The following is an 11,354-nucleotide window of genomic DNA, read 5'->3' as shown; positions in this document are numbered from 1 at the left end:
GAAAATGTGACAATCAATTACCATCCCTCTCTCTTCTCGGTCATCATTTCATTGCAGAATGTCTTCAGGAGAGGCAGGAGATGTGTCACTCAAAGGAGAGTAAGTAATTAGAGGTTAACGGAGGCTTCTGTTTCCTCTCCAGCAAGACATGTAAAATCAACTAATGTGCACACACTTTCAAGTAGTCTAGACTTAACTCAAAACCCTTGATAAGTACATAAGTCAAATTCCAAAGCAGATTTAGTTATTCTTCAGACATTGTATCCTGTTATTGCAAAGCAATGTCATTTTCTCTCAGGTATATTTAGCTATCAACCTTTGACAGTAGCTGAGCTTTCAGACCGATGCCTGAAGAACATTTTTAATGAGATATGTTGAGCTGAATCAGATAACAGACTAGATACACATTTAGCAGCAAAATAACTCCTTGTTTAAGACAGAACACTGATGTCATTGCATGTTTCAGGGTAGGTCCTGCTCATGTCTATCTGGTAGATGGTAAAAGCCTGGCCCCTACTGGTGTATGTCAAGTGAATGAATCTTCCTATAGGAGGAAAAGGACAACCTGATTGCCTTGTTCTTGATTAATTAAGTCATGGAATGGATTCAGCAATACCATGTAAAAACAGTTGAAATCTGAGAAATACAAAACTACTGTATACGGCAACATGTTCCTACATAGTTAAACTCATAGGCCACACTATTTTGTTCACTACCTACCTGATTGGTCAGTATTGAGCAAAACTGTAGAGAAAAAGCTGTACATTTACTATGACGGTTACATTTTATGAGTAGGCTAACTCCATGTTCCTCCAATAGTTACCTCACTGATGGAAAATGGTGCTGAAAAAAGTCAAAGTAACTCTTTCTGTCCCATCTTGTCTCCTTGTTTATCAAATAGTTGTAGTGATTTATCTACAGGATCAGAAGTAAGAGAAGGTGAGAACATTTAAAGCCCATCCTCATTTCTGACCACAAAGCCACATTGGGGGGGAAAAACCTAAGCAAAGAGAACAGGACTAAAGGAATAAACCGTGTTAAGTTTTAGAAATGTCATGGCATTTTTTTATTAAAGTTATGCATAACCTTCCAACTTGATCATTTATAAATGTGTGAACTTTGACATTATCAGCTAGAATTGTCAGATCACTGGCACATCAGCAGTAGCATGGCAGCACAGAGGGGGAAACCAGGCATCATTACCAACGGGAGTGGAGTGGGGGGGGTGAGTTTTAGCCAGGTGTAGAAATGCACTGAGGACCAGGACAGAGCCCCTGACTTTGGCATGCCACCATCCTATGGGGGCTCCATGCAAAGTGCAACTCTATGCCCTCTCAGTCCAAGCATATTCTTCCTGTGTTCATTAAGGATAGGATAGCATTCTGCACCGACGCAGGTGGAGCAGCCTAAAAGGAGGTCCAAATGGCCAAAAAAAAAGCATGCAAGCAACATGGGAAAACACAAGAGAAAATAAATACATCTTGGGATAAAAAAAAAAGTAATACATTATCTTAAAATGTTCCTTTTTCTTCTCGCTTTTTTTTGTTGTGTATAATATATATCCTAAACACACAGCTTTGTACATTTTGGTATAGTTCTCTTTCTTGCAGGGATGACAAGGAGTAGAGAGAAAGGAGGGGAGACACTGGGCGACCCACCGCCATTGGAGTGGGGACACGCAGCAGTGGAGGGGGGGCAGGGCCAGGCGGGGCTAGGTTCAGGACAGTCCTTCTTCCCTGATTGCCTTGTGCTGACGGATGGAGCGGGGGGGAGAGATCCAAAGAAACCACCCTTCCTCCAACTGTCTCTCGCTCATGCTCAGTCTCTCGGGGAGAACCACGGTGGGAGGAGGAAGAGGGTACTCAGCAGTTGAGTGGACAAGCTAATAGAGGACATCCAGGTCAACGAAACAGCAGGGAGGTAGAAATCAACTCTTCCATCTTCACGTCCTCCCTTACGGCCTGATGCAGGGGCCTGGGAGGGGTGGGATTTCTGTGACTATCTCTTATCTAGGAACAAGATAATAACAGAAAGGGCCAAGGCAGTCAGACCATAAACAATAACTCAGCTGTCACACCTCGCATGCTCTTGGGTTTTCTAATAAATACTGAGACACTGAAAGGGAGTAAAGGAATCTGTAAGACAACAGCCATGTTACCTTTGTTATCGTCCATGTCTGTCGATGACCTGGCCGGCCTTTGGCGTAGTAGACTGTGATACTTGGCCTCTACCTCCTGAGAGAAAACAAACAAGCAGGGATCAGTCTGCAATCAGGTTTGATACGCAATAAAGTCACATTTACTAATGAACCCTTAGCCTACAATTTCCGTGGCACCGCGGAAATCGAATGAACATAATATAAAAATCCCCATCAAAATCTGTCTGTTTAAGCTAGAGAGATGTTTTTTTGTTGTTGCATGGGCTGCGTCTCAATCCACCCTTCTGAATCTGCAGTGAAAGGTGGCAGAGCTAAAGCAATGTTTGTCAGACCATGAGACATCCCGGAAAAAACAGTCTTCTCACAAAAATGCCTGTTGCATCCGAACAGTGTGGCTATTGAAAGATGAGACTCTCACGAACACGTTGGCCCTCTCCGTTTTGGTCTAGGACGCCCACAAGCCTAATCTGAATTCCCTGATACCAGTTAAGAAGAATGGAAGTATATATGGAGATGGTTTATTACCTAAACTATGGGGATAAATACATGTAAAAAATATTTAAAAAAAAAAAAAAAAAAAAAAAAAATAAATCGACAATAATTTCCTGATCTTTCTTAAATCTCTCAGATACAGGACAGACACTTCAGAACAAACTTCCTTTTTATTTTTTGGGGGACTATCTATTGTTCCATGTAGTGAATCTGTTATTAAATGAGTTTCTATTGGCTAATAGCAGTAATGCCAAATTCAATGTTTCATCCCCCCGGGTTAGACAGGGCTCAGACTTTAGAGGGTTAATCAACCAGTCAGTCAGTCAGTCAGTCAGTCAGTCAGCCAACCAACCAACCAACCAACCAACCAACCAACCAACCAACCAACCAACCAGTCAGTCAACCAGTCAGTCAACCAGTTAGTCAACCAATGTCAGCAAATCAGTCAGTCAGTCAGTCAACCAACCATCCCACCCACGTACCTTGAGGTGGTTGAGGTTGGTCTGCAGGTTGCGGATGTGGGACAGGACCTGTCGGCTGAAGCTGGAGATGCTGCCTGCCTGTGAGGCAGAGGAGAACCTTAGGCTGATCCCAGAGTCTCCTGCCCCGCAGCCCCGCGAGGCACTCAGCTGCTTCCCCGTGGCCTGGAGGTCGTCGTCCGTGCTGCTCTCCCCCGAGCCCCCGTAGCCCTCCAAGACCAGGTACCCTGCTGGGAGACGCAACAAGGTCCAACTGATTCTCGTTTCAGGACACTAGGCGTATGTCGCGCGTTACTACTTCACAGTAGAGCCATTTGAACGTAAACGTTTAAATTTTTTTTATCAAAATGCATTTCTGGGCAGAAATGCCTTCTGGAACATGTGAACTTTCATGTGCCTTAATAACAAACTAGTATGCCATCTGTAAATACGAATAAAATTGTTAAATTACGAGCCTAGTTGGTATAGCCACAGAAAAAGTAAGTAACCTTCCCGCTAGCAATGGATTGGCTGAGGTAATGAGTGGGCTGGGCATGCCGAGAGATGAGTTCGGATTGGTCTGCCATGTAGCACGCTTCTGTCTATTTGAGCTGGTCGGTCTGTGTAGGTAATCCTGTCTAACGCTGTTTTAAAAAATATATATTGCGTAGTAGAACTGGATAAGTGTTGCTCTCAACTTTCTGGAGGACTGAGTTTTGAAATCAGTGGAATTAGAGTATGATAGCTAAGGATTGCATCTTCAAACTAAGGGCAACCATGGCATCCGTGAGAGAGTGAGAAGCGTCTGTCCATGTATACGGGAAAGCTAGCTACATTTTCATATATTACACATTTCTAATTTTGTCAGAAAGCAGTTTTCATTTCAAGTTCAAGTGTACTGTTAGCTAGCCAGCTAGTTAACGTTACGTGTATGATCTGTGTAGTAATATTATTTGTATCTCAGAGCCATTTGCTTTGCTAATTATTGCCTAATGTTAACTAGCTAACATTGAACCTGGTTGGTTAGCTACCTGCAGATCATGTAGGGTAGTAACATCATGAGTTGGGATTATGGTTAATTGTTTATCTAGCATGTCTTAACAAAAAAGACTCCATTATGCAAGTAATCATTTCAATAGAATGTCAATGATGTCACTGCAAAAACTGTGGATAGAGTAGCCTGCAAGCTAGCCAATGTTAGCCAGTTAGCTTGGGTGCTTGACTGCTGTTAGGACTGAACACTCAGATCAACCCTTAAAGAGATGGGTGGGGCTATAGCTTAAGAGGGTGAGAACGATGCTGAATGGGTGTAGACAGAAGAGCTCTCCAGTAGTAGTACCATTTTCTCAAAAGTGAGGTTACAAGTTTATCAACTTTGAAAGCAGAATTTATTTCCCATTGTTCCTCAACTGTAGTGTATGGTATACCATTTTCTAGCGCTGAGTAAATATGCTACGTAAGACCGAATCGAGCCGGTTGTTCACAAATTTGCACCCCCATGGGTCCCCAAGAACAGGATAAAAAAAACACAGATCTCTCTCACACACACACAACTGCAAGTGTACCATAATCCTCGGGGGACTCAAAGAAGCCCGTGTCCCCAGACACCAGGTCCTGAGCCGGGTCCTCGGGGTGGCTTGCCTGGGTGCACCTCCCTGAGCCGTTCTGAACCGCCACCCGGGCCCGGCTGTCCACGGGGGTCCTCAGGGACGTGGTCCTGAGAAGACGCCCGCCCCCCGAGGAGGAGCGCCCGGCGCCTTCGCCGTCCTCCTGTGACATGAGCTGGGTCACAAGGACCTGCTTCAGCGCTGACACTAGAGGACACAGATACGGTTAAGACGTCCACACAAAATCTATATATGTTTACAGTGGAGAGCTATCCCTGACCAGGTTCATATAACTAACTAGAGTTTTCCTGGTCAGAAAAGTCTTAACCCACACCAGACTTGAGACCTAGGCGATTGAGGCAGATGTCCTTTCACTCACATGTCTTTAAAGCATCGTCAGCTCTAGAAGGACTGAAGCCCACACCGTCCGATTCGCTGAGCCCGTCTACGGCCATGCGGAAGGGCAGCCTATCTGCAAGGTCCGGGTCCCCATAAAGCCCCTCCTCCCGGTTGGGCTCCTCCTCTTCGGGCTTGAGTCCTTCAAATGGGTTGGCATCTGGGAGAGAGGTCTGCATCTCGCCTCCAGAGGCAGCGCAGCCCTCTTTATTTGGGGAGAGAACAAGGAGACCTTGATGTGCATTCAGTCAATCTAGATGGATTCTACTGGAGCATGTTACTAGTGGAGGCTGGTGGAGGGTGGAACGTAATAGCTGGGATGGAATAAATGGAAAGGTATCAAAGACATTGACTCGGTTTCATACATTCCATTCCAGCCACTGAAATAAGCCTTTCCTGTGTTCTAAAGTGACATCAGCTTCCACTGCACATTACACAATGTCCCTAACTGTTGCTGAAGAAGTTTTCAAATATCCCTATAGACGGGGGGAACATGGAGAGATGGGGTGCTAGTTTAGATACCTATAGACTGGCTGCTTCCAGAGGAGATGCGGTCCGGGTCCTTACTGAGTTGGGCTATGCCTGCAGTGATGATCTCCACACCGTCTCTCTCTCCACTGACACGGTGGGAGAGAACAAAGAGTCAGTATCAGGAGAAGCAAGTTCATGGTCATCATAAAATACATTTGCTGATGAATAAAACCAAAGAAGTGTTATACTGAGAGGAGGAACGTACTCTGTTTGAGGTAAGGGGATGACGCTGTTCGGCTTCACTTTCATGACGTCCGCTCTCTGGGTGATATGCCGCTGCCACCTGGTGGAGGGAGGATGACAACACACAGACAGACGGACAAAGACAAAAACAGATACAGACAGATGGACAGACACACCGAGACAGAGGTGAGTAGACTGTGGGTAAAAGGTGTTCCTTACCACAGACCTAGGATCAGATAACCCTACCTCCATAGCTAACCTTCACTATTAAGACGGGTAAGAAAAAGATCTGACCCTGTATCAGTGGTTAGGGGAAACTTCTACCTACTCCAGTGAATTAAGCTAAACCGAATGGGGTTTTAAAGTTGTGGCTATAATGACTAAACCACAGTATCAGGAGGACTCACATTCTCTGCTCTGATACGGTCTGGGCCATCAGCTCGTAGATTTGGGCCCCGTTGTCCGACATTGAGAGAACAAAGAACGACTTGTTGTCTGTTGGGAGAGGGAATAGCAGGAAAATAGGGTACTCCTGACTGTCTCACATTACACCCTATCCCCCTATATTGTGAACTACTTTTGACCACCGTCACATAGGGCTATGGTCAAAAGTAGTACACTATATAGGGGGGATAGGGTGTAATGTGAGCTGGGAGTCATTGTGTTAACAAGGTTGGATCTACAGTACCAGTCAAAAGTTTGCACACACCTACTCATTCCAGGGGTTCTCTTTATTTTTACTATTTTCTACATTGTATAATAATAGTGAAGACATCAAAACTATGAAACAACACATATGGAATCATGTAGTAAGAAAAAAAAAAAGTGTAGGTGTGTCCAAACTTTTGACTGGTACTGTAACTCAAACAGATTTCAATAGAACGGACATCTGCATTCCAGGTAGCATGACTACAGGGTGGCCATCTTTGTCAGGGAAACGAATGGTATGACTGTATCTCTATGGCAACTCACCTGTGGCCACAGAGCGCACCAGCACCGCGTTGAGCTTGATGATGGGGCTGAAGATGTGCTTGGTGTCGGCGGTGCCAGACAGGTTTTTGCTGTGGCACTTGAGGATGAGCCGCTCGTCCTGCTTCTGCAGCAGCACCAGGATGTCCTCCAGGAGCAGGGTGTACAGCTCTGAGACCAGAACAAGAGATTTAACCACAGAATTACATAGAACACTACACTGGACATAGATGTCACAATTATATCTCATTAGGCAACAATGGTGTTTCTTTTATAATTTCTCCCATTACATCATGTAGTTTGTCTTAGGGGCCAGGAGATTTTCCTGACCACATGAACTGACATTGAATTAGTCCGGGCTCTGTTTGCAGTTGTAGTCCACAACTAGGGCCAAGAGTTTTCCCTAGTTGGATCACATTGGTCAGGAAAAACCTCCTTGGCCCTACTTATCCACATAAACGCCTGATAAAGTCAAAAACATACCAATAGTCTTGTCCTTGTTGACCTTCCATGACAGTGGTCCCTCATGGACCATCTTCTTCTTGGTCAGGTCCAGGTTCTGAGTGTGGAGGGAGGAAAGGTCAAAAGGTCAGATTAGCTGAGCTTACTTGTTTAGTCAGATCCCTATTAGCTTTCACTTTGGAAAAAGATACTCTCCACCCCAAAGAATGGAGCTGCATGATCTAGTCACATTTCAAGCACTAGCAGCTGACATTTAAACAAATAATTTCCCCTTTTATAACTGCAGTGGCTCCCTTGCAGAAACCAAAACAAACTAAAATGTTGTCTTTTTGAGGGCAGGAGCAGAAAACACTTTATGGATCGCCTCACCTTGAGCTCTGAAATCATGGGGTTCTCTGTCTGCTTCAGAGACGAGAGGTCTAACCGCCTCTGGTAGTCCTCCAGCCTCTGTGGAAAGAAAGAGGGACGGGGAGAAGAAGAGAGCGAGAAAAAGAGGTACACAGAAAAACAGGCGTAAGCTGGATACTCTGCTGCTACAGGCACTATTACACTCTAACCAACAGACACAAACCCCATATTTTCCCTGCAATCCATCACCTGCCATCATCTCTGCTTTCTCTCAGAGGAACAGTGGGAGAAAAGAGGACAGATTTTCGGGTGGCTGAGGCCCTGTAGGCCGAGCAGGGGTGAAATGAGATAAGAGAGATGTGGCTGTGCTGCCGTCCCCTCCGTTCCCAGATGAGGCTAAGTCACACCCACCTGCTTGTTTTCAGATTCCTTCACTGCTTGGTTGACGTGATTGAGGATCTTCCTGCAGCAGTCGCCCGCCTTCTTTACCTTATCTTTCTCCACGGTGTCATCTGAAATGAAATTACGAGAGAGAGCTGAAGATTTTGTGGAGAAAAACAGAAGAAAAAAACTGCCTCTGTGGGGTACTGACCAACAAATGGATATTTTCCTGCCCCAATTAGCAGCTGATCACTCGGAAATGAAGACCAAGTAGAGGGCATTAACATTCCTAATAGCTGCTTTATGTTCAATGCATTTTATGCCAGGAGAACTAAACCACAGCCAAGATTAAAAACGATGGGACCCAAATAATGCGAGAACATCTCACAAAATGTGCATTACCAACTTTGGAAAATGCCAAAATAATAATCTCAGTTTAACCGAGAGCACAGCTGTAATTTGCTAATGGCTGGCGCAATGCCAGCTCTCCCGGGTCACTGAAAATGCCCTAGTTTAGACATGACATACATGTATCACAATTATCATTGCATACACAGTGATGAGCTGGGCTGGCAGCTCCCAACACACACACACACACACACACACACGCACAGAGGGCGGTCACTGGGGCACCACAGCGGAAGGACACTTCTATCATTAACGCTGCTGTAAGCGCGCTGCCCTGCATCACTGCGATGGCCTGGTCTGCTTTGAGCCCAGTGTCATCATTACTCATTGTCAGAGTCTAGTACCCTTTTTACACTATCATGCCAAACAGAACCGTACTGTGCTGGCTCATTGTGTTGGCTCACTAGCACGGTTCCAGCAACTACGGTGGGTGTGTAGTCAGCCCAGTACAGTACAGCTTGGCTTAGTAGAGTGAAAGAGGTATAGGAATGTGCGTGTGGCCCACCTGTGTACTTGGCGATGTTCTCCAGTAGGAGAGGGTACTTGGTGAACCTCTGCATCTCCACAGGAATGATGTCCTTCAGTTGGAGTCTTCGACACAGTCGGTTACTCTCAGCTTCCTGCAAACGCACAGTGAAGTTAGGAAAGAAGGCCGCAGGAATGATGAAAAGGGCAACAAAACAGGCAAGATGCATCCCTTTCGCTCATGTATATACTTCGCCCACCAGTGACTTTAACATTGAAGATGTAGCTCTGTCAAAGCTACTTTCTACAACGTATGTTTTAATGTGTCATTTACCTCAAATTCATTTGAACTTAAAATTAAATCATTTTTCAAAAATGCTACCATTGAACTCCTCTTGCTTCCCACAAACATCCCACACCCTGTCACAGACATTGTAGAGTCTGCAGAAGTGAATTACACAGTCAAATACCTGACCTAAACCTCAAGTAACAGGCAGTGCACAATAGCCCCGTGTGCGCACTCCAGTCCCAGCACTGCCCTCTGTCCTCCTCTTCTCTCCTCCATTCCTCCACTTACCTGCATGAAGGAGGTGAAGCGCGAGTCCTTCTTCTGTCTGCTCTTGATGAGCTCCAGAGCGAAGGGCTGGTTGCTGCAGAACGTGCCCACCGCCTGCTTGATCTTCTCCTCCTCGCCCCTGCTGAACTGGAAAACACAGGCGAGCCAGGCGAATCAGGGTCAGTCGCCATGGCAACTGCCTGTCGCCAAGCCAACCCACTGGTTGTTGCGTGTGTGTGGTGGCAGTGTGCCAGATCAAGGGGTCTAAAATCGACCACGTACATGCTTTAGCCAATTCCCCCTGACTACCATTGTTGTCATGATTCTGTCACAGCTACATTTTGGTTATCATGGTTGTCTCTGCGTTCAGGCACGAATGGTTGCCGTGCACCACCCGAGTGGGTGCTTCACATTGCCGGTGGATAAGGCGAGCTTTCCCCTTTCTATGTAAGCACTTTGAGCACCTGGAAAAAGCGCTTTATAAAGCCAATGAATTATTATTATACATGTATAGACAGAGGGGTTTGCTGAAGCACACATGTATATCTGGGACCAGGTTAGTTGATGGGTTCCGCCAGTCCAGCTGTGGCACACTATCATTTCACAATTTTACTTCCATTCCGCAAAAACACAGCAGCAATCATTACCCTCCAGTTCAAAGCCAATTAAAAAGATAAGCAATCCCATACAACAACAAAAAGTGGAAGTTTATTCTGCAGTGAAAAGGAATTTCAGGCAATGGCACCGCTTTTGTGGATTGTGAGAGAGCGAGAGAGACACTTCTCTCCAACAACACAATTATTACATAAATCATATTCCATTGGGGAAAAGGCTTCAAAATAAAAAAAATAAGAGCTGTACTCACCCAGGACAGCAAGTCGTCTCCTATTTGGTCGATTACGGACGTCTCGTTCCTTTTCCGAATTGTTACCATTTGCTCAGATATCCAAACTGAAATTCAAAATGAAAGGGAATGTAAGAGGGTCATTCTGTGTGTGTATGTGTGCGTACATGCATATACATGCCTGTGTGTGCGCTTATGTCCATGCGTGCAAGTACCATGCAGTTGAACAATGTCCTCCAGGTTGGTGAAGATGTTCTTGATGTCGGCAGCAGGCAGTATGCCCTCTCTGGTGAGCTTCTGGTAGAAGATGTTATCCAGCACTTTGAGCATCCGCAGGTGGGCCCTCTCAGTGTAGAACAGCTCTGTAGACACAGACAGCTCTAATCACTATTGCAGACACATACTGATAAATGACTACATTAGACAACCATAAAAGGCCGATAAAGAGTAATAATGAGAACGGGTATTTCAGCTTGTTTTTGGGGGGTTTTGGCCAAGGTTCCTACTGGGAAAGATGCATTTGTAAAAGTGATATACGAATAAAGGTTTGTTTGATTGAGTTGTTTGATTGCACTCTTAACACTTAACACTCGTAGACGGGTTCAAATAGCAGATTTGGACACTGATAAGTGCCTAAATTGGGACGCATTGGCTGAACAGTAACATGTTATACATGATGTCAGAGCTCAGGGTCTCTGCTTCACAGCACAGTACTGTTTTTTATTGACAGTGGTTCTAAGCAGTTGCCCCCATCCCTCCCCCTAACTGGCCAACTTTTGCATATTTTTTGTTGTCGTCTTGAGTGAGGGAAATGCTGTATATAAATGATTACATAAAGAGGACTTGATGTATTTTGAAAGATGAGACATTGAGGATTAGAATATATACACCACTTTGATGTCATACAAGCAAGCCAAACCCCTTTCAGTCCAAATGTGCACTTCATATTTACAAACTCATTTAATATACAGTGCCAACATTTATGATCACAACGCTTGATGTAGTTACAAGATGACATGGCGTCATACCCTGGGTTGTGAAGAAATTTGGCGGCGAAAACGCATCTGAATGCACTCGTGACTCTACTCACACCAAA

The 11,354-nt window shown here is 45.1% G+C and overlaps 1 protein-coding gene across 7 annotated transcripts in view; it reads right to left on the bottom strand.

Moving 5' to 3' along the window:
* Positions 1 to 1,037: 1,037 nt before the first annotated feature.
* LOC106612426 (rho guanine nucleotide exchange factor 12) overlaps positions 1,038 to 11,354 on the bottom strand; it is an 88,605-nt gene continuing 78,288 nt past the window's right edge. For 6 of the 7 annotated variants that reach the window (XM_045724340.1, XM_045724345.1, XM_045724342.1 and 3 more), the window contains 16 exons: positions 10,474 to 10,620; positions 10,280 to 10,365; positions 9,436 to 9,561; positions 8,899 to 9,013; positions 8,016 to 8,116; positions 7,626 to 7,703; positions 7,278 to 7,353; positions 6,798 to 6,965; positions 6,233 to 6,320; positions 5,848 to 5,925; positions 5,634 to 5,728; positions 5,095 to 5,316; positions 4,674 to 4,922; positions 3,133 to 3,359; positions 2,159 to 2,234; positions 1,038 to 2,009 (listed from right to left, as the gene is read on the bottom strand). In XM_045724340.1, the coding sequence (XP_045580296.1) occupies positions 1,999 to 2,009; positions 2,159 to 2,234; positions 3,133 to 3,359; positions 4,674 to 4,922; positions 5,095 to 5,316; positions 5,634 to 5,728; positions 5,848 to 5,925; positions 6,233 to 6,320; positions 6,798 to 6,965; positions 7,278 to 7,353; positions 7,626 to 7,703; positions 8,016 to 8,116; positions 8,899 to 9,013; positions 9,436 to 9,561; positions 10,280 to 10,365; positions 10,474 to 10,620 (1,943 nt within the window). In that variant the 3' untranslated portion in view covers positions 1,038 to 1,998. The remainder of the gene's footprint in view (positions 2,010 to 2,158; positions 2,235 to 3,132; positions 3,360 to 4,673; positions 4,923 to 5,094; positions 5,317 to 5,633; positions 5,729 to 5,847; positions 5,926 to 6,232; positions 6,321 to 6,797; positions 6,966 to 7,277; positions 7,354 to 7,625; positions 7,704 to 8,015; positions 8,117 to 8,898; positions 9,014 to 9,435; positions 9,562 to 10,279; positions 10,366 to 10,473; positions 10,621 to 11,354) is intronic. The other variant, XM_045724341.1, reaches the window with a different exon arrangement.

Source organism: Salmo salar, chromosome ssa09 (assembly GCF_905237065.1).
Source record: "Salmo salar chromosome ssa09, Ssal_v3.1, whole genome shotgun sequence".
Lineage (NCBI taxonomy): Eukaryota > Metazoa > Chordata > Actinopteri > Salmoniformes > Salmonidae > Salmo > Salmo salar.
The sequence above is the reverse complement of the archived record's forward strand: the minus strand, read 5'-3'. Positions and strand labels throughout refer to the sequence as shown.